Consider the following 24,172-nt stretch of genomic DNA (forward strand, 5'->3'; position numbering starts at 1 on the left):
TGGGAAGGGAATACATATAATCCCTAATTATGTGTTTAAAATAATAGCCTTAAGTTCTTCTTCAAATTCATCTATATCACAAGTAATTTCTAAACTTTTAAAAATTCCATTAATTTTTCTAACTAATGATTCTTTAGATGCAGCATATAGCATTTTTTCTTTTGGTTTCGATAAACCTGGTGACCAAAAAATAAAATATATTCTGTCTCTCAATACTCCTTCAGGAGTTGGGATAGGCATATCTGCAAAAATAGTAAAAGTGAGAAATGAGACAAGATGTTATAAATAAAATACTATTGCGATAATATAATTACAAAAATATAACTTAATATATATAATACCTGCAATGATATATCTACACTCTGTGTTCTTTAAATTGTTTTTAATGCGCATTATAATATTGTCTAATGATGTCAATTCCATATCATGTTCTAGTATATCTACAACAATTTGCTCCAAATTTTCTATTTTATAAATAATATATTTGTGCAAATGCTTGACTTTCAATCTGTTAAACTCGTAAATACATTCGTCGGATACATTAACTCCTGAAACCATTTTGATGCGCAAATAATTATAACTTGAATTTATATATATTTATCGGTTTGTTATTTATTGTTATTTTTTATACGGTATAGTTCCTTCAAAGCATACATACACGTAAGGTAGTTATAAAATTAAGACAAATTAATATTTTTGTAATTAAAAAAGGAGAAAGAAATCACTTTACTCGAATCATAGTAATAATAATTACGATAATAATTATCGTTTTATATCCTTACTAATGTTGCTAAAATTGTAATTATACTTAATATATTAAAATTATTTATTCATATTTTTAACCCACGTTGAACATTTTTTATTTCATTTACATAAATAATATATTGTAATAAGCGGATTAATTTTTTTTCAAGAATATTATATTGATGCACACATATAACACGATTTTAAAATAATAAGGAATACATGTAAGCATGTGCAGAGATATATATGTATAGACATATAAATAAAGGAAAATTATTAAATAATAAATCGTAGGGTATAAAAATATATAAGCAAAATGGTCATCTAAATACTAGAAAACTATTCCAAATTAAATTATACAGTAATACGTTTTTAGAGAAAAAAAGGAATGCCAATATGCATGTATATATTCTCTTCTTTATTCGCTCTCTTACTGCATATATGTACTCTCGAAAATATAAGCACATAAATTTAAATAATAGAAACAAAAACGTTCCTTGAAAAATAAATGCAGATTTTATTATTTAATTTACATCCTTATTTATAATATTATAATATTTCATAAAAACTACTAATTAATGTATTATTTTTTTCTTTATAGTATATCCTTAATGTAGACAATAAATATTATATATATTATTTTTAATGACTAACAGTATGAATGTAATTATTTTATTTGCTAATGAATAATAATAAAATAATGGAATGCGAAGAGCTATTAACAAATAAAGATACAAACAAAAAGGAATAACAGGAGAAAAATGCTGAATAATTCCATCATTTTTTATAAAGCATATATAATAAAATAATATAAATGGTCAAAACGGGAATAAAAACCGATGATCACACATATAAGCCTGTGTTTAAGATGAAAAAATATATATCTTATAAAAAATAATATTTAATATATGCTTTTTTTATTCATATGTCTATTATTATAGATATACTGTTTGAAAAATATTGAACACATTTTATGATAAATAAGTTATAAATATTTTAAATGAAACAATCTGTTGTGAATGAGGGGATAATAAAAGCTAAAATTTTAATATTTTTAATAAAATTCATTTTAATTAAGCATGTAGAGTGTGAAGAAAAGAGAATAAACAAATAAGAAATATATGTATACAAATGGTCGTATTGATTGAATATCTTTTGGAGGGAGCATAACGAATTAAGTATGCTTGTGATCAATGTGAATAAATAAGATAATTTGTAGAGGAATAAAAATATACATAATATATATTTGTTTCACATTTATAGTACTTGAATTGAAATAAATTTTTATGAACATTTTGTATTAATTGCACCACAAATATGTACATATATTATAATTAGATGAAAGAACTTTTCAAATAATGTATAAATTAATTGGTAAAGTGGAAATGTCAATCAGTGAAATCACGAAAAGACACAAAAAAATGTAAAAATAGAAATGAAAAAATCTGTAAAAATAATATGTACATTATAATAAAATATCAATAATAAACTATTAGTAAAAAAATAAATGATCAAATAATAATATTAATAACAATGACAAAAAAAAATAATCAATCACACAAATCTATGCATTTTCGTCATTATATCTCTCTAACCAATCCATCTGTATATTTTCTAAAATACCTTCATTACATCTTCCACTTAGCTTTTTTTGATTTTTATTTACTACAGTATCTATTATCATATTTTCTAATTCTTCAAATCTTAATGTTAATGGATCTACATTTTTGTATTCTTCAAAAAGCAAATCTGCTATGTCCTCTGAATGTTCCCAGTCTATAGTTAGATCATTATCACTATTATCATTGAAGTACCTTTTATTACTATAATTTGTCAAATTGAACAAATCTGTACAAATTTTTGTTTTGTGATGTGTAATATTCCTATATATGGAATAATTTTGCTTTATAAAAACATTAGATCTATTCAAAGAGAAATGCATAATCTTGTTTACTATTCCTTTGTTCATTTTTGTTGTCTACTGTATATGTAATGTATGTATATATTTTCGCAAATAATGACAAGTTGATAATAAAACGATGTAAATGTTGTTAAAAAATAAACTAGTTCAAATGAAAACAGAAGGCTCAAACAGGGGCAATTAAAAGATGGAAATAAAAATAAAATCAATAAAAATTGTAATAAATATATTTAACACTTAATAGTAAGTAATTCCAATATTACTTATTCTTTTCGTATGTTTTATATATTCCCTTACGCTATTCACTGTTTTACCTACATGTTTTTGTTTAGTGAGTTACTTTATATTGTTGTATATTTATCTGTAAATTTTTCTATTCCTTTTTATTTTTTAATTAATTACATTTTTAGTATTAATAAGTGAATAATTTAATATTATAATAATATAAAAATGTGTTCAATAGACGGTGCATATTTAGAGGTGTGAATATAAAAATTGTTATTCATTTAAAAAGAAAATGTATATAATGCTTTTCCCATTTTATTATAATAAATTACAATAAGTGTTTCGTTAATGCTATTGAATAGTTTGTGGGATTGTATTATAAGAAAACGTATTTCAAAAATATATATATATTGTAAATATGTAAAAAAAAATTCTATATTTTATAGGACATGAATGTTAACACCCGAAGAGTATACCAATTATAAGGATAATATTTCACAGAAACGAATTATATATATGTATAAACGTTAAACTATATCCTTATGAAGATACACAAATTTACTTTTGTTTGTATGGTATACATACATATATGTAATGTAAGTTTAATGTTTATATTTTTTGTTTGCAAATATTGCACATATAATCTAAAAACCGTCGTTTAAAATATTTAATTGTTATTAACCCTAAAGTCAATAAATGTTTCCATATATTAAATAAATGAGTAAATGGATAAATAAATAAATAAATAAATAAATAAATAATAAAAAAAATACGTAGGGTGATTTATTCTTTTTAAGCATCATTTATTTATTATTTTTATAGAAAATATAACTTAAATTTTATACTAATTGTAAATGGTATTGTGGAATTAATATGCGTATTTTTATTTTTTGTAATAATTGTAATCGAAACAAAAAAATTGCACTTTATTTTTTATGGAACAAAGGTGTAATGCCAATTTAAATGTATTAATAGGGAAAATAAATAAAATATAAATAAAAATAAAAATAAATAATTATTTTGCTAAAACAATAAAAGTATAAATGAATATTATGTCATTTTTGTAAAATTATACATATAATATTTTTTATTAAAAAATATTTCAGAAAATGATAATATGATAAATTAGTATAAAACTCCCAAATCAAGAAAACGAATAAAATATTATTTACACATGGAATTTATACACTTGCATAGTTCGAGAATTTGTTATTTTGATTGTATAAAAATTGATCATAATAATTTTTGCGCAAATTATTGTTTACACAATTTTCATATTTTATCTTTATAATTGTACAGAAAAGTGTAATATGTTTTGAGTAAAATAATATATATATAGTATTTATCTATATTTGAGTGGCAAATCCAATTATAAATATATTTAATGCTTATCTTTTTGGTATTATAAAATGTTTAATCTGAATTCCAAATTATATTTTGGTTTAAGAAATATAAATCAGTTAACTAGTAATCACAAAATTTATTATGCAAACTCAAAGAGAATAGTAAATTTCCCATTCAAATACAATGAATTTACAACTACAAAAAAAGTTATTAACAATAAGGTAAAAGATATTCATGACAAAACATATGCCGAAAAAAATAATCATGGACATGGAGAACATACAAAGGGATTATATCATCATGTAGATCATCATCATGGAAATCCTCATGATCATTTAACTGAGGATGGAACAAGAAGACCAGAATATGATTTTGATAATTATCATTGGGATGATTATTGGGCAAATGTTCCTAAACAAAACATCATAATTGTGAATGGGCAAAAAATGATTAAAGGAGAAGAAACAAAACCAATGGAATATTTATTTAATGTTAGTCAACAAAACATTCCATTTTGGTCTAGAACACGATTAAATGTATGGGGGAATCACAATTTGGTTTTAAAAGTCGAGTTTTTATTTTTTTGGATCCCAACTCTTATTATTTTTAGTATAGCTATTCCTTGTTTCACAATGTTGTATATGCTAGATGAAATTGTCCATACGACAATGACAGTCAAAGTTATTGGACGACAATGGTAAGATAAATAAAATATTAGTCATAATATTAACCATGATAATAATATATGTAATTGTATTCAACTTTGAACAAATAAAGAAATGTGTCTCGTTTTTTTTTTACGAGTACCCCCTATTGTTCATTCTAATTTATATTCATATTTTAATGTATTAAAATATAGAAAAAAACATGTTTATTAATTACATTAATAAAATGAGGAATAGAAAAATAGCAATTTTATTTGCTTACACACCTTTTTACATTTCTTATTTACATGTAAAGGGGTGTTATTTGTTGGAAACTCATTACCTCATGTGTGAAATATTATATATATGTGCATTTTATCATTCTTTATTATTATATAATAATACTCATTATTTTTCTTAAGGTATTGGATCTATGAAGTGGAGTCTCCTCCAGAAGATGAAGAATAATTAAGGATATAGTTTTTTACGTTTTTTTAAAAATTTTTTTTCCATAGTAATATATTGGCTATTACTTTTAAATTTATTATTGTATAATGTTTAAATTAATCCTTACATTGTATGGGTGCAAATAATTAAACATATAAGAATAATTGCACATTATTATACTCATTATATGTACAATATTTTTACTTTATCTTCTTTATGCTATTTTGTATATTTTTTTAGTTTTGCTATTTTTTTGCAGCAAAAGACATGTATTTTACAACTGTATGCAATTTTAACAAATTAATAAAAAAATAAATGCTGCCCTTAAAAATGACGAATATATAATTTGAATATGGAATTTTTATTTAAAATATTATATTTTATGAAAATTCAAGAAATTTTTTTAATTACTCAACTTTTCCCGTCCCATTTTTTTTAGTTTTTTGTTTATTTTGGGAATGTAAATGAAATAGAAATAAGGAATATTATATTTACGTAAAAAATGTATATATATAATATTAATTTCCTATTCTATTATTGTCTTATATATGTAAACATATTTATTTGCATTTATACAATATTATAAAAAAAATTATATATTAGGATTATTCAATTTTGCATGTATTGATATACTAAAATAAGAAAAATGTATAACACATTTTTTTTATGAAATATCTCAAAAGAAATAAAAAAATAATTAGGGTATTGATGAAATTTTTATTAGATATTCCTTACACCCTAAAAAAATAAAAAAATATACTACACCTTACGCAAATATTAGTTTGCAAGTATTTAATCTTACAATAACACATATTGTTTTATTCTTATTTGTGTTATTTTTTCGATTTATTCCCATATGCGCAATATTAATTCTTTTAATTTAGTTATTATTTAATTTATGTCGTCACATTTATTTTTATTTATTTTTATATTGTATTTTAATGCATGCGCATAAACACACTTAATACATATTACATATTACTAATATACACCTTTACCTTATTACACTTGGTGTTTAGTTACATTTTTTATATAGGGAATTATTTTAGTTTCTAGAATTTATATATTTACACAAAAACGTTACTATTTTATTATTTTTCACACTTATCTATTAAGAATATTTTTAAAAAATTATCACCAAAAAAAAGGTAATTAAAGATTATATCTATTCCTTTTTTTTCTTATTTAATTAATTTTTTAGCTTTAATGCCGCGCAATTTAATGAAATACAATTGATGTGTTATACGATAAAAAAAATTAAAATTATAATAACAAATTGCTTATTTTCTTAAATAATGATTCTTATTGATTAAAATTATTTTCCTTTATATTTACACTCAAGAGATTAGAAAAAATCAAACAAATAAAACGCCCGTGCCGAAACACACATTTTTCATTTGGCAACTAGGGATACCTATAAAATCCACTATATATAGTTGCTTTCCTTGTATAAATATATATAATATTTATACACATTTTTATAACAATATTTACATACTATTTGTTATTATTTTATATCTGAGGAAATGCCAAGAATTCAAGGTAAAAATTACAAAAATGAATGCAATTAATTTATATGTATAATATTTTCTCTACATTGTCTTATAATTATCATGAAGCAACTAATATAGTTTGAAATAAAAGTTCATATATATGTGCACATTTTTATTATGATCGAATTAGTACTATATATCGATGATAAATATGCCTATATAAATATATAAATTTATTTATTGTATTAATGTTGCATTTATATAATAAAGATAGAAAAATACTTTAACTCTTATATAGAAATATATCAGAAAAAATGATAAATTTTATTTATATATTATTTTCCATTTTTAGTGAGAATGGGGTGCGACCCTGGGGTCAGCACAGCTGTATCTTCTATAGTACAGCACCAAAACTTCAAACGTATGTTAATGTTTGGTTTAAGATCATTATCTGATTTTTGCAATCCTACTTCCAAAGCTTATAAAGAAAACGCATATGATGCGTTAAATAGAGATGCAATACCTTCAATAAATAAAGCAGTGAATAATTATAAGGATGACGATGATATACTTTATTGCTCAAGTAAAGTATTGTTTGCTATGTCTGACTATTGTTGCTCCGAAAAAGACAATGAGGCATTAAAAAAATTAGTGAGTGATGGTGGAGTAAATGCCATAACAGAAATTATTAAAACAATTCCAAAGGATCAAGACACGCTAAAAAATTGTATGTTATTTATTCAAAATATGAAAGATATAAGTTCTCAGATTGATGGAGAGCTTTCTGTTGCTTTATTAAATGTGTTTACATCAGATACATATACTACGAAGTTGGGAAGCTCAATTATATCAGCTTTATCCGTTGTATCTAAATCACCTTCTGGTTCGGAGGCTTTAAATGGTGAAAATGCTCATCATAAATTAATAGATCATTGTTTATCTATTCAGAATATAAATGATGAAACTGCAGAAATAATTGAAGGGGCTTTTGATGTAATTAAAAATTTATTGTCAAATGGGTATGTGGTTCCAACAATAATTGAAAAATCTGTTGTAATTTTAGATAAATTTAAAGCATATCCAAGAGTTGTTTCAAAAGGAAGTGATACTATGAAATCAGCTGTAGGTCCAGAACAATTAACTGATTGTTTAAATATATTAAAAAAAGAACAACAAGGATCTAAAGAGCATGATTCGGCATTAGAATTATTGAGTTCTCTTTCATATATTTCTTCAATAACAGATAAAATTGTTGAATCAGGAGGTATACCTGTACTTATAGAATTAATAAATAGTGGGCTACAACAATATGATAGTAATCCTGATAAAATCGCAAGATTAGTAGCTGGGGCATCAAGAATGCTTGGAAGAATATCAAATAACCCTTCACATGCTGGAGTTGTATATGAATATGGAGGAATTGCTACACTTTGTACTGCATTGTCATATTTTCCAAATGATGCAGATTGCGTTAGTGCTATTTGCATTGCATTAATCCCATTTGTATCCCGATCAAATTATGCTAATGAAATAAATAATTATTTATTGTTTGCATCTTTATTTCCTATTTTATATGCCTCTGTTGAATCACTAGACTTAGCAAAAGCAAGTATGGCTTGTGTTGCATCAGCATCTATGATTAATGAATTTCATGAGCAAATGGTAAATAATCAAGTAATTGAAATCTTATCAACATGCATCCAGTATCATTTAACAGACAGTGATTATCTTTCTAATGTATTCAGTGTTTATTTTAGATTATCTGATCATATAAAAACAATAGAACCAATCAATCAGTATGGTGGTATAAGTGGTATCGCTAATGCTTTATCTGCAGTTAGTACTGATAGCTCTATATCAGAAACTGGTTTGAAATTATTAAATAAAATGTTAACAGCTTCTGATGCTTTAACTTATTTAAGCAATCCGCAAATAGTTGATTCCGTTTTAACAGTTATGTTAGAAAATGAAAATAAAGAAGTTATTATTCAAGAGGGTACAAAAATTATGGAAAATTTAGCTACTGAAAGTGATTGCCAAAGACATATTTCTAATCTTGAATCAATTATAAATTTAGCTCAATCGAATCCAGATCGTGCTTATAAAACTTTAGCTGCTATTTCAGGTTTGTCGAGAATACAATCGTTGAAATTGATGTTGGAATCCAAAGGAGCCGATTCTTCTATATATAACGGTATGAAGACGTGGATCGAATCCCCAAAATTTAATGAACAAACAAAATTAATTAAAGCTGCTTTAAAAACAATAAAGATACTAAAGTTGAATGTATTAAATAAGGTACATGAAGTTATAGCATCAATAGTTGAATTAATGTGTGTTCCACAAGTAAAAAGATTAGCAGAAGGAGATGGACCAGATGATAATATTTTAATCACATCTGCTGAATGTATAAATTATTTAACAGAAGTGAACAAAATTAGTACTAAAGAAATTGTTGAATCAAGTTTAGAAAGTATATTTAAAATGATGAAGAAATATTCTGAATCTCGTTTAACTCAAACAAATTTATTATCAGCTATAAATAACATCTTATTAAGTAGTAATATGATATGTGCAGAAGTTTTAGTTAATAAAGGGTATGTAAAACAAATTGTTACATATATTCATAAAGTTCCTATGTATGTTGATGTACAAATAATTGGTTTTAGTGTTTTAGCAAATATGCTAAAAATTAATAGTGATTCGCTAGATGCCATAAAAAAAGCTAATACATTAATCCCATTACAAAATGCATTAAGAACACATGTAAAAAACACGAAATTAAAAACAACATGTGCACCATTATTAGCTGTTTTAATGCCATTAGACACATTAACACGAGAAATAGAAGAATTATTAAGATTGTGTAACAAGTCCATACAAGCAAATAATCTTCCGCAATTACACGAATATTTAGTTTCATTAAATGAATTGTTATTAACGGCTGAATCAAGTAAAATATCTGCTCGTTGTAATATAGGACAAACCCTTAACAATATTGTTGAATGGTTAAAAAACAACCCAGATTCTTATAAAAATAATAATGCAAAAGATTATAGTATTACTGGTAGAAGTTTATATGATGCTACTATATCAGAGGTTGCTCATGTGTGCAGTAATGTATCTCAATCAAGAATTGGTATTGTTCATTTAACAAAAAGCAATATGGCTTCGTCTTTAATGCACTTATATAATCTTTTAAAACTACCTGGAGATGAATATACAGAAGAAGCAGTTGCGAATATTTTAGAATCTTTAAGTTTATTATTAAAACATGATATAATAAATACTGATATAGCAATTGATTTAGGATTAATAGAAAAACTGTGTACTGGAATAAATCATTTTTCAGAATCCGATACTGTAATAAAAAGTACATTTAGTTGTTTAGCGTGTATATGTACAACTAATAAACGTATAAACCAACTAATTACACATCCTGAATACGATAAGCTTATTTCTGTGATTGTAAATTTAATTGGAAATTCAGAAAAAAATAAGGATTCTAGAAAAAATGCAATAAAGGCTTTATATGAATTATTAAAAATAGAAAAAGAAGAAATCTCTGTTAACATATCTACCAAAACACCAATTGTTGATAACTTATTTAAAATAATGGGAGAATATCAAATGGACTTACCAATAATCCAAGACAGTTCGAAATGCTTAGCAACTATAGCAGAGCATGTTACTATTGAAGAAAAGATGAAAATCGATAAATATTCGGCTATGAAAATATTAATAGAATGCTTAGGAAAGAATAAAAATGATGAATCAACTGCACAAGAAATAATGTCAGTATTAGTTAAATTGTGCAATAATAACGATAAGCCTCAATTTAAAGAATTAGGTGCTATTGATATAATTTCTGATGTTACTATGATACATGGTAAAAATGAAGAAATATCCAGATTGGGTGGTATATTGTTTTCATATATGGGTGCAGATGAACAAGTAAAGAAATTAATGAAAATGATATTAAGCGTTAAAGATAGTGATGCTGATGCAGTTCAAAAAATTGATAATTTGTCTGGAAAATTAGAATTGTTTTTAAGAGCTCCATTAGAAAACCCTCTAGATGCGTTACAATATACAGATGCTACATTACAGAAATTAAATGCGTATGTGGGTTCTAATTTAGAAAATGTTTCATTACAAACAAATATTGCATTAGTTAATAAAAGATTAGTAGATCGTGTAAAATATGATTTTGAAGATCAACTAGGTGCATGGGCTGTTGCATCTGCTGGAATATTAAATCAATATACAGATATGATTACTAATAAAGTAGGATTAAAACATGATAAAACAGTAGCACCTATTTATTCAGTATTATCAGGGTGTTATCTTAATCCATATACAAAACAATTGATAACAGATAATTTATCCCCGATATTAGTTAGTACCTACCAAATATTAGAAGACAATAAAAATAAGCCATCTGTTGTACAAAGTGTTTTTGAATTATTAGAACAAATAGCTTCTGATGAAGAAGGCTCTAAATTGATGCATATGAAATGGAATGGTTCCAAAGGAAATATAGTAGACCAGACATTATCTATTATGAATATTAATAAGTCAAATGATGCTGTATTTATAGCTGGTACTAGATTAATGGGAGCATTAGCAGACACAGCAAATACATCTGGATATATTAACGATATGGATGTTCCTCGTATAGTTGAATCATGTGAGTTATTAGTAAATGTTGGTTCAAGTAAAGATAGAATATTAGAATTTATAAGTTTAATCGACAAAATGATATTATCTAATTTATTAGATGAAAAAATAGCATCTGACGCATTAAAAAAAATTAGTAGCTTAGTATCTGAAGAGCATTTATCTAATTATCCCGAACAAGATAGAACAAACATCATAAAAGCATATGCTAACTTATTAAAAGATGCTGCATCTACTGGATTATTTGCACATGTCCGACAAGCAAACAAATTAGAAGCAATAAATAATTTAGAAAAACTAATCGAATATGAACAGAATGAAGAAGTGAAATTAGCAATTTTAGAAGCAATATCTGAAATATCTGCATGTGACCCATTTGCAGCTTCTAAATTATTAGTATCATTATTACCATCTATTTTAAAAAATGATTATCACGATATATTGAATAATAAAAATATAGCAGATGCATTTTTACAAATGTTAGAAAAATTAGTACAAAATGAAGGTATTGGAAGACAATTATCTACAAACAATGAATTGTATAAAATATTAAGTGAATTAGAAGAATCGGTTGAAAAAAATAGAGGAGAACTAGGTGATGATTTTGTTAATAATACAAAATTAAGAATAACTAATATACTCAATGCTATAGAAGATGACAAACCAAAAGAGAAAACATGTAAAGATGTATTTGATACATTTACAGAATATAAAAATAAAGAAATGTCAATAAGTGTTCTTGACGAACCTTCAATAAATGATGACATAAATTTTCTTTTAGACAGATTAAGAATATATAACAAGGATAACTTATCACATACTACAGAAAGAGGAGTAGATAATTCATATGGTTTTATGTCAATAGAACTATTATGTGAAAATCAAGATAATGTTCAAGAATTAATTAAAAAAGAATTTCATATTAGTGCATTCCATTCTCTTGTTAAACAACCCGAAGAACATGTAAAACATTATGCATGCCGCTCTTTATGTGCCTTTACAAAAGATCCTTTAGGTCTACAACGAGTGATTGCTGATATAAAAGATTATCCTAATGTAATAAGTACATCTGTTGGAGATTTGGCTGCAAATAATACATTAGAAAAAGCAGAAAAAGAAGATTTCTTAATAAATCGTGTATTATTAATTGATAGAACTGCCCATAATAGAAATATATATAACAATACTAATGCTGTTCGCCATTTAATTGAAATATGGAATCAATATGATCAGGGTTATTTTTCCGTTTTATTACTACGTCATGTTTTTCGTGCTATGAGAAAAATAGTATCTGATTTCCATGTTCAAACATTATTAGATGCAAATATATTAGTTAGATTAATTAATATTATAAATAGTTTAGAAACGGACAAAATATTATATCCAGATGTCTTATTTTTAATTGGAAGTTTAGCTATAGTTAAAGAAATAAAAACACAAATTGGAGAATTAAAGGGTATTCATGCATGTGTTTCTTTATTATTAAGATATATAAATGTAGAAGGTATGGAACCAACTATAACAAATTGTTGTTTGGCATTAGCTAATATGTGTATTGATCATAAAGCAAATAGCAGTATATTTTCTTCTTTAAAGGGTCCAGATATTAATGTTAGAATTTTAAAAGAATATAGATCGAATTTCGATGTAGTAAATGGTGGGTCTGTTTTACTTTGTAATATATTATTTCGAAATGAAGAAATGAAGAAGACATATGGTGGTAATGGTGCACCAGGAGAATTAGTAGAATGTCTAAGAAGTTATGATGGTAGTGATAATAAGAATGCTGTTAGATGTATTGAAAGTATATTTAAAGCGATATCTAATTTATCTTTATATACTGCAAATATAAAACAATTTTTAGATACACAAATAGAAGTTTCTTATCAATCATGGCTTAACAAATTAAATGAATCATTTCCAGATGCAGAATTAGAAACAGGTTTACGTACATTATCTAATTTAGTTATGGAAAATGAAGAATTAAATATGAGAAAATTCGGAGTTACTTTAATACCTGTATTAAATGTATTAAAACAAAATAGAGAAAATTCAAAAGTCATATTTTTCTTATTAGATATATTATGTTCTTTATGCCGACTTAATGAAAATGCAAAAGCATTTGCAGAAAATGGTGGTATCGAAACAACAATTAATGCAATACAATTATATGATTATGATGTTAGTTTATTAACATTAGCTATTCATTTATTGAGTAATCAATGTAAAATAGAATCAAGTTTACCATTATTAATTAAAGCAGATGCATTTAGTATATTAATTAGTTGTATGGAAGCAGAAACAGAAGAATTTGAAATAACAGAATTAGTAGTATCATCATTAAGATGTACACGACGTTTAATACAATCAGAAGAGCTAGCATATGAATTTTGTAATTGTGGTGGAATACCTACTATAGCAAATTTGATATCTAAATCTGTTAAAAAGTCAATTGTAGTTTTAGAAGCATTACGTATATTATTATGTGTATTATATTATACAAAAAATGTCGAAGGTGTAGTTAATGAATATTCTGAAGAAGACGAAGAATTATTCAATGCTAGATTAGGAGGATGGTATAATATAAGTATGGATAAAGAAATGATAGATGTAATATTACAATCTGTTTTAACATGTTCAAATGATGAGAATCATCAAAAACAATTGAGATTACAAAAAGTATCTCTTGGTTTATTAGCTTATTTTGCATATCATAGATTAGGTATTATTTCTATGACTGCATCTGGTTTTGATATTCTGGCTAAAAACAATTTAAATCATTTTGGTGGTGATATGGTAATTATGCAATTGTTGGCTATATGTATAGATAACATTGCGATAAATTCTGCAGAAATATACGATATGACAATTACGAGAGATATTGTAAAATTATTTAAATCATCTATATCTAAAATCCAAAATAAAAAAGATCATAAGCAAATTGTACAAAGTATTGAAAAAACATTAGAAGCAATGGGTTCAGATGGAGATCCTTTAGATACATTTAAAGATACTATATTAACTTTTGATTTTAGTTTATCAGAATTTGATAAAGATCCATATGTTAATGGTGTTCACGATTTACCTCAAAATGTTAAAGAAGCGTTGAGAACAGGTGGTCAATATAAAATATACCATAAAAGCGATAAAAGAACATTGTTCAAATGGAAAGCTAGTCAAGATTTAGGAACCTTAGAATGGACAGTAGGAGATAATTTAGATCGTATATTTAAAATATCGGTAGTACGTATTAAAAATATATCCAAAGGATTAGTACATCCTTTGTTAAAAGCGGCTAATAAATATGAGCCTAGAAAAGTCAATTCAAAAGTTGTATTATGCGTTTATGGACCCCCTACTGAAGATTTTCCAGAGGGCCTAGAGTTACCAATTAAAACAAAATCAAACAAAGAAAGAGATGCATTCGCCGATCTATTAATTCTTTGGCGTGATGCTGCTAGTTATAACTATTAATCGTATGAAAAAGAAATATTTATACACACATGACGTTCAAAAGGAAAAATTATCCTTCATATCGAAAACGTCCATATGTATATATATGTTTGTGTATTTTTTCTTTTGAAAACATGAAAAACATTTATAAAGCATGATTACAGTTGAATTTTTTTAAATTCAATGTGTACATATGCTGCTTGTGTACTTTAGTTACTTTTTATATATGTGATTATTTATTCATTTATTTTCCTTTTGTATTTTTGCCGCTTTCACAAACAAGTGAAACCTCGTTTTAAAAAGAGTGTAACAATACTCTTCTCATTTTATTTAATTATTTAACCTCACTAAAAGACAGAACACTTATATGTATAACAGATATTCAAAGTTGAACTTATTTTGATGGTATAATTGCGATTAAAAAATTGACGATTATTTTTTTTAAAAGCTTAAAATTTTATCAATGAAAATGAAGATTTCGTTACATTTGATATACATACATATATTCATGCATGTACATCATTGTTTTGAGGCACGCTAAAAAGGCACTTTTAGTAAATATTCATATATAGTAAAATAATGTAATTGTACATATAGGCATAGTCATTAATTTATCTTTTTAATGAAATTAATCAAAAAAAATGAGAAAAAAATATGTGTACATTATAATAATGGTATTCGCTAAAAATAAGAGCCATATAGCAAGCCCTAATTTTAGTCTTTATTATCCATATCATCATCCATTTTAGGAGCTAAGAAAAATTTAATGAATCCAACTTTTAAAGCATCGGAATCTGGTGATGTATCTTTTATTTCATATTTAAATTCAATTGGTCGACTGTCACTTAAGCCTAGGATAACTACATCAGATAGGATAGAAGATTTGGAAAATAAGTTTAAGTATTTTATAGCAAAAGATTGTTTAATTTTTTTTTTGGATTTAATTGTAACACCAACGTCATCTTCACTTGTTGATTCTCTTGGTTTTAATGCAACTTCTGCATCTCCTACTAAACCCTTTGTCGTAAATTTAATGCTATTTGAATCTATTTCAATAAATACAGTATCTGAAAACTCTGATAAGTTCCTAAAAATGTTAGTTAGCTCTTTACTGCTTAATTCGACTTCTGCATCAAATCCTTCATCACAGTCTGGAATGTTTAATGAATCAAGTTCAATGGACATTAATTTTAATGAAAAGTTAGTTACTTTATCTTCTTTATTATTTTCAAATACAAAATTAAGATTGTCTTCATCATCTTTACTGGAAATAACTACAGATTCGTTAATACCACACAATTTGAAAACTTTATTTAGTGAAGCGATATTGACACCTAAAACTCTCTCACGATCACATCTGTAGTGAGAAAAGCCAGAATCCACTAAATGCAAACTAACTAAAGATACATGATTTCCATCTAATGCTTGTAATTTTAATCCATTTTCATCAGCATCAATATTTGCATCATTCACTAAATCCTTGATGCATTCGAATAGTTTTTTTAAAATAGATGCGTTATTTAATTTTGCCTCCAACATTTTTGCTTATTGTAGATTTTAATATTGCTATAGCTTTAATATTAACGATAATTTTATTTTATTAAATGCGTGTATTTAGTGTATATACTTACGAGCGTATATGTATCTATATTAACGATAACACACCCTTCATATATTTATGCTTACACTGTTTTATTTATTGTATTATTTTTTAATAGTATGTTTTCTCTTATTTTAACTGGTATTATATTTTATTTACTTATTATTTAAATATGATATTATATTAATTTATTAGGGTGTAAAATAATTTTATTATGCTCCTTTTAATATTGTAATAACTTTTTTTAAAAAGGCTAGCGTATTATTATAAATGAATTTATTTAAGTTATGTGATTTTTTTGGCATAAAAAAAAATAAAATAAAAAGAAAGTATATGTGCAAGAATAAAATAGGACTCTAATTATCACATAATCGCCGTGGGAACGAAAAAAAACGATTTTTTAAAATTAATTTCTTGGAGTATTAAAAATGTTAATGTGTAACTAAATATTATATATTTTTTATAATGTGAACTTATTTATACCTTTGTATGCTTTACGCACTTCACTATCTATTTACGATTTCACTGAGGGAACATAGTTACGTGTATATTTTTAAGTCCATCCAAAAATATATTAGAACACCTAATTAAAATTGTGAATAAAAAAATGCCGTAAAAGAGAAAGAATAAGAGAAAAAAAGAAGAAAATATATGAAAAAAATAACGACAAAGCAATGTGCTTTTAATAATTATAATTGCTTTTTATTTATTTTTGCGTAAATAGTATATTAAAATAGCCTAGTGAAATTTTTATTTATAGCATGCATAGATGCTATGTGCACATAATATTTACGAGTAATAGTGTACTTATTTATGCTTATCCCTTTAGTGTTTATATTTTTTCTGTTATTTTCTCTTCTCAATGTTATTATTTTAGTATAGGCTATTTCAAATGTATATAAGAAAAATTAACAAAATTAAAAAATAGTAATTATATAATGTATTTGTCATGCTAAATAGCACTATATTTATTTTATTTTTCAGATTTGTGTATATAATATGTGTATGTGTTTATAAATGTGTTTAATTGTTTTAGGATCATTTATAAAGGGTATTACTCGATTACATTGTAATCCTTTTATGTATTTATTTATATTTTTTGAAAAGTAAAAAATAAAACACATTTTCACTAAATCACCAAAAAGATAAGAGAACATGTTTATAAAATTCTTTTTCCATTTTGTTAAGCTCCTTATATTTGTAAAACAATCACTTTGAAGCATAACAGAAAATTACTTCTTAAAAAAATTAAATAAACAAATGACTATGTACATATGATTAATCTTCTCGTTTCTATATTCATGGATTTTTCCTTTTACCCATTGTAATCATTTTATAAAAATATGAAACACAGCAAAGTGTAAATTAAAAAAGTGTATGTTACTACGCATGGATATTCGCATATATAATTCGTCACATCATTATTCAACAAAAGAAAGAATAAAATATGATTTGAAAACTACGATCGTAGTAATTATATAAATATATACACATGTGTGTGTTCTTAAGACCGAGTTAATTGCGATGTTGTGCCCTATATTCAAAAAATGCATAACTTTTTTTTCATTTTTCTCATCAATTTGAAAAACATTAGTATTTTTTTATTTACATTTGAATTGAAGAAAAAGGCAATCACATATGCTCCTTGACTTATTAATATAATACAATGTGCATATTGGTGTGTGTGTTTGTAAAGTTTGTTCATGTAATTTAAAAGTCTCCTATGTTGTCTCATGAATACATAATAATGATGTGACTCAATTAGCATACAAGTGGGAATTATGATTAAATATAAGAAAGTAGAAAAATAGTAATATAAGTATACATAATTTTAATAATACTAAAAAAATGAATACAACTGAGAATTTAAATGCCCTATTGTTGACAGTTCATTTATTTTATAAATAAATGGATAATATAATTATTTGTTTTCCTTCTGCTTTTTTGTTTTAAATAATTGCAACTACCTTTGAAAAAATTGCTTTAAATATATAATAAACAAATACGTTTGAAAATATTAAAATACTTCCCCATTTAATAAATTTTCAAAATAAAAAACAATATAAAATATTAGATTAAGATGAAAAGTTAAACACTTTTCAAATGGTCAAATGGTATAATGTGGTGTGTGTTGTAACTCTCATTTTTTATTAAAACGTAACCATATTTTATGTGTGTTTATTGTATATATATAATTCATTTTTATTAGCTAAAATAATTGTTCCTTTTCAGAATTATGGGTGCATTTGTATCTTTTATTAAAAAGAAAAATTATACAAGGTTAACTGTAATAATATTTTATTATTGTTAAATATATTTATATAATAAGGCCAAAAAATTATATATGTAAGAGGGAAAATATAAAGAAAAAAAAGGAACACTAAAAAATATGTTACCGCAAAAAAAACATAATATTATAATAAAAAAAAGTAAAACACTAAGTAAAAATAATAAGAACAAAGTAAAAACGCAATGAATACCAAAATATTAAAATCATAATTACGTAATATTTTTACCCTTTGGATATTTGACATGTATAATCATTGATTTATTTTATTATTATATTTTTTGTTAATTTAATTAAGTGTAAAATTTTAGTCCTATAACTGATATATATATGCATAAAAAAAAATATATATATGTTTTTTTTTTTTTTTTTGCTAACATTATTTAGTTCGATAAATAATATTGTGTGTAAAGAAAAAAATGATAAAATATGAAACAATTAACGGAAAATTAAAATAAGTATATAATTATCATTTATTTAGTAATAAATGTTATATAAAAGAATAAATTTGTATATAAAAATATTTGAAAATATGCAGATTAGCTAAAAAAAAAAAATATATATATTATTTTCAAATGTTTTTAAAAAACAAAAAATATTTTCACGATAATCAAAATTAAGGCACAATAATATTATATATGTAAATATGTTATAAATACGATGGTGATATCACGAAGTAAAATAAAATATTTGTTCACAAATGCAACATTACAATCATATTACCCAACATCTGAAATGTTTAAAGTCCCGCATGCGGGAAAGGCCCCAAGAATTTATAATGGCTTAGACCCAAGAAAAGTTCATGACTACCCATGGATCAATATGTTTAAAACACGAACAAAAAAAGAAACAGGATATCAACATGGGAATTGGAGTGGTCCATCTATTCATTCCATGACACTAGATGAATTAGTTACTTATTATAATAATAAAGATTATAAGAAGCATTTTACATATATGCAATTATTTAAAGCGGGGTGGGGTCAATTCCAATTTTTGTTTCTTTTAGTTGGCTCATTAGTAGCAACGGTTTTACCAATATTTGCATTTACTATGTATTTGCAAAAATTTGAACCTTTGGAAGTTACTATAGATCCTGAGGAATATTACAAGCATTTTTATTGGCATTATTATGGTGGAGAAATAGACCATCATGCCTTTTCACAATATCTTGAAGCTAGAAGAGCAGCTAGATATAGAAATGCAGATGTCAATCCTATTGATTGGATACCTCCCGAGTATAGAAACAAAGAATAACCATATATTCAAGAACAATAATAATTAATTTTTTTTGTAAAATTCTGTAAAAATATAATATTTATATATGTATTTTTTTCATGGAAATCCATTTTATGCTATATATTTTATATATATTTTTTATATGTATATTAAAAATTGGTGCGGATGTTTAAAATAATGCATTTAAAATTTTAGGCATACTTTATAAGTACGTAGGTATAAATAATATAAATATATCAAAAATAAGAGAAAACAAAATATTAAATCGGGCACATGTGTGTACTATGAACCAATAACATATATGTTGCTGACTGGAAAGCATAGGCTTTATATTTATTTAATTAAAAAAACATTTATTTAATATGTACATTTATGTATGAACTTAATTTTAAATAACTGTTTTTTATGTTGAGCCATCGTGTTATTATTATTATTTGTTTTTTTTCGTTTTATTAATATTATTATGCAAATTTTATATTTTTCAACGACTAAAGACATTAAAAAATATTACAGTGTAAATATAAACGATGAAAATTAATATTTTCAGCATGCATATACAGCAAATAATGTTAACAATTATAGCTATAAATGCTTTAAAAAATGTGCCTTCCATATTAAACATAAAAAATAATTAAAACGAAACTGTCTTTTGGAATTTGTTATTACAATCAATATTTAAAATAAAAAACAGAATTGGACATAAATTGTTATGATAAAAATATATTAGTAGAAATCCGAGCGAAATAATATAAAGGCTATAAAAATAATTTCATATGGATCTACAGTATATATATGCCCTTTTCTGGGGATTATGATATATTCTCTGTATTATTTAAAACTTATGTGTTAATGCTATTTACAATGTCTTCATATTTGTTAGAATATTCTCCCTTAATTTCAAATAAAGCATTTACGTTTTTTCTTTTGCTAACTAAAAAAAATAATACCAAGCAACTGATTATTTGATTGTAATATTGCAAATATATATAAGAACTAATATATTTTACGGAACTTACGTTTACACCACTTGTTTATGTTGTCTCTTAGTATTCCTAATATGGCAATTGTCTTTGAGCATTCTTCATCGCTCCTAAAGATGAACAATAAACAAATATATATATGTATTGGCACTTAATATAAGATTGTATAAAAATAAAGAAGCTCACATAGGAAGTATTTTTTAAAACATTTTGTATTATAAACAATTTAATATATATTACTCTAAAAGATGCATATTTTGAATTGCATCTCTAAAAGCTTGGGCAGCCATTTCTATGGGATCATTTGTTTGGGTATCCATATCTTTATGTAGTACTAGGAAGAAATTCAAAAAAATGTAAATAATAATATTTCATAATGCTTAATTTCATATAATATTCTTATATGTCTATGTTTTATATATTAACCTGTTAAGCTAACTAAAAGTTCTAATAATCGTGGATTGGAAGGAGGTAGATTCATTTTGTTAGCATATTTTAGGGAATATGAATATGCTTGCAAGCTTCTTTCTTGTATTCTCTTTTTGTCTTCAATTCTAAAGGTATCAGTACAATATCTCATTATATCTCCAAGTAAGTGCCAATAGAACATTAATATTTTCTACACATTGAAAAAATGAAATTAAAAATTATACAACAGGTGTATAACATATATATATTTTTTAATTATGTTCAATAAGTGTACAACATGCTTTATGTTTACTTTTACATATTTATGGAATATAAATGATAATGCATAAATGTGAATAAAAAATAAATTTACTTCATCTACTGTTTTAGGAATACATTTTGCTTTAATGATAAAATATGCGTCTCTTTCAATTGTTCTTATATCTTTATTTATCTTTAATTTAAGCAATTCGGCACATTTTTTTTCTTCTTCACTGGATTCTTCATTTTTTATTACGTTTTCAAGAGTTGTTTTTTCCTTTCTCTTAACATTTAAAGCATTTTTGAATGAAGTACCCTAATAAAATTAAAACAACGAAACAAATTAATATAAAAACAATTTAGTAACATTTGAAAAATGTTTATTACGGCATTATTATTTAACGGATATGGCTACTAATGTATATATAAAAATAAATTTTCATATGAGTGTATGTGTCATTTATTTTGCAGTTCAATTTTATAATCTATGAATATTTTAAGAAACAACAAATATGTATGATTGCTAACCATTAATATAGACTCTGCATAATTTAAATTATAATTTTCCACATTAACTGATTTGATTAATGAAATAATTTCTGTATTCAAGTGTAGAAATAAATAAGTTTATAATTTAATCGCTGAATATGGCACAGGTAAAATAAAATATGTGTGTAGTATATATGCATAAGCATTTTTTTTACCGTCGTAAAATCCAATTTGGTTTAATATTTTTAGGTAATATATAAATTCGTCCTTGTTAGAAATTATGATGTCATTATCGTTAATTGACTTCATTATTTCTGTTTTGAAATGATATTGTTTATATACACATTTTTTGTTGTCTTTAATTACCTATTTTTAGCATTTACTTTTTTTCATTAAATGGTACTGAGCTTGTACTTTAAATATTTGTATTTTTTTAATTTACTTGAAAATAATTAAATAAAATAGTCATATTAAAAAGTATTAAGCGAATTATTTAATAGAATAAATGTCTTTTTAATAATAAAAATTAATTAAAATAAAAATATTTCGTAAAAAATGTTACAGAGGAAAAAACAAATTATGAAGAAAATTTTATACAGAAATAATAAAATATTCTATAATGATGAATGCAAAAAAAATATATAACATAAAAAAAAAAAATTTTACGTGAAAGAATTTATTTATTTTTTCACAAGCATATAAATGTGTACAAATATTTTAAAAAATATTTATTGTCTTTTGTGGAAAAATAATAAATATAAATTTTGTGTAGACAAATATGTTGTAAGAATAAGGTCTCCATATATATGTATTTGTTAATGTAAATTCACAGAAATAACATGTAGTATCCTTTGTTAATTTTAATAAGTACTATTTTTAAAAATTTATAAAAAAATTCAATATTAAAAAAGCAACATAATAAATAACAACAAATTTATTCTATAAAATAAAAAAAAACGGTGAAATCATTATTTTTTTTGGTGGTGTGTATTTAGCTAGCTGGTAATTTTTTTTTTAAATAATTTTATTGAAAAATAGCTAGTTATAATAAAATAATTAGACTAAAATAACAAATGAATAGCAAGGACTATTTTAAAAGAAATATATAAAATAATTAAGTGATTTACCTCACGATATATATAATAAAATAATAATAACATTTTATTGGTTTAATATCACGGAATATTTTTTTATATAATTAATTTTGTATTTATTACAAAAAGGATATAAACAATAAAATTACAAAAATAAATTTTTGTAAAATGGGAAAAAATATATTTTACATTATAAGAAAAGTATGTAAATATAGGAATTCAAAAATATAGATTTATATTATTTTGTATTTTTATAAGTACTAAAAACTTTTAAAAAATCATTATTGAAAAAAGAAAAGAATATATTTTTATATTGATTTAATTTATATGTATTTCCTAAATGTCTAATTTTACATTCCCACTTATTTAATACTTGTATTATAATAGTATATATTATAATATATTACTCTTTCTTTTGAGCTTTTTATTCTTGTAGAAGATTTATCCAAAAATTAAGCATATACTTATTTTGTTAATTGAAACTGTAAAAAGTTAATCATAATTTGAAAACATAACTGATAAAATGTTAGTTATATTTGAACAAATATATACAAGTTGTGGAGAATTATGACAATGTCGAAGGGGGTGAAAAAAATTATAGAAAATTTTATTTATTTGCACTATGGATATACAGAAAAAGCAATATATGAATAGTCTATAAATATAATGTGACATATTTTCATTAGCATTGCCTTTGTCAACAATTTGTCTTATTGTATAGTGCGAATGAAATAAAAAAGGCAAACAAAAATGAGAAAAAATAAAATGAAAAAATAAAATGAAAAAATAATATTAAAATATTATTTACTAATTAAATTATATTATAAAAAATATACTCATAGCAAATAATATATATTATATGA

At 23.9% G+C, this 24,172-nt stretch overlaps 7 protein-coding genes across 7 annotated transcripts; 3 read left to right on the forward strand and 4 right to left on the reverse strand.

Annotated features, from left to right (window-relative positions):
* Positions 1-27: 27 nt before the first annotated feature.
* PY17X_1138900 (actin-depolymerizing factor 2) lies at positions 28-558 on the reverse strand (the record flags this gene model as incomplete). The annotated part of the gene is made up of 2 exons (XM_723556.1): positions 28-242; positions 342-558. The coding sequence occupies 2 exons, from the start codon at positions 556-558 to the stop codon at positions 28-30; spliced, it is 432 nt and encodes a 143-aa protein (XP_728649.1).
* Positions 559-2,308: 1,750 nt separating this feature from the next.
* On the reverse strand, positions 2,309-2,713 carry PY17X_1139000 (Fe-S assembly protein IscX, putative; the record flags this gene model as incomplete). Its single annotated transcript, XM_723555.1, has 1 exon — positions 2,309-2,713. One exon carries the CDS (start codon positions 2,711-2,713, stop codon positions 2,309-2,311), a length of 405 nt encoding a protein of 134 aa, XP_728648.1.
* Positions 2,714-4,299: 1,586 nt separating this feature from the next.
* Positions 4,300-5,346, forward strand: PY17X_1139100 (cytochrome c oxidase subunit 2, putative; the record flags this gene model as incomplete). The annotated part of the gene is made up of 2 exons (XM_022956592.1): positions 4,300-4,931; positions 5,301-5,346. 2 exons carry the CDS (start codon positions 4,300-4,302, stop codon positions 5,344-5,346), a joined length of 678 nt encoding a protein of 225 aa, XP_022812471.1.
* Positions 5,347-6,851: 1,505 nt separating this feature from the next.
* PY17X_1139200 (glideosome-associated connector, putative) lies at positions 6,852-14,972 on the forward strand (the record flags this gene model as incomplete). The annotated part of the gene is made up of 2 exons (XM_022956593.1): positions 6,852-6,867; positions 7,171-14,972. 2 exons carry the CDS (start codon positions 6,852-6,854, stop codon positions 14,970-14,972), a joined length of 7,818 nt encoding a protein of 2,605 aa, XP_022812472.1.
* A 693-nt stretch (positions 14,973-15,665) lies between these two features.
* Positions 15,666-16,490, reverse strand: PY17X_1139300 (proliferating cell nuclear antigen 1, putative; the record flags this gene model as incomplete). Its single annotated transcript, XM_724466.1, has 1 exon — positions 15,666-16,490. One exon carries the CDS (start codon positions 16,488-16,490, stop codon positions 15,666-15,668), a length of 825 nt encoding a protein of 274 aa, XP_729559.1.
* A 3,008-nt stretch (positions 16,491-19,498) lies between these two features.
* PY17X_1139400 (cytochrome c oxidase subunit ApiCOX24, putative) lies at positions 19,499-20,095 on the forward strand (the record flags this gene model as incomplete). Its single annotated transcript, XM_722311.1, has 1 exon — positions 19,499-20,095. The coding sequence occupies one exon, from the start codon at positions 19,499-19,501 to the stop codon at positions 20,093-20,095; it is 597 nt and encodes a 198-aa protein (XP_727404.1).
* An 821-nt stretch (positions 20,096-20,916) lies between these two features.
* Positions 20,917-22,524, reverse strand: PY17X_1139500 (14-3-3 protein, putative; the record flags this gene model as incomplete). Its single annotated transcript, XM_022956595.1, has 7 exons — positions 20,917-21,008; positions 21,094-21,167; positions 21,298-21,391; positions 21,484-21,676; positions 21,839-22,042; positions 22,255-22,325; positions 22,431-22,524. The coding sequence occupies 7 exons, from the start codon at positions 22,522-22,524 to the stop codon at positions 20,917-20,919; spliced, it is 822 nt and encodes a 273-aa protein (XP_022812473.1).
* Positions 22,525-24,172: the final 1,648 nt, after the last annotated feature.

The sequence above is a fragment of the Plasmodium yoelii genome (assembly GCF_900002385.2).
Source record: "Plasmodium yoelii strain 17X genome assembly, chromosome: 11".
In the NCBI taxonomy this organism is placed as follows: Eukaryota; Apicomplexa; class Aconoidasida; order Haemosporida; family Plasmodiidae; genus Plasmodium; species Plasmodium yoelii.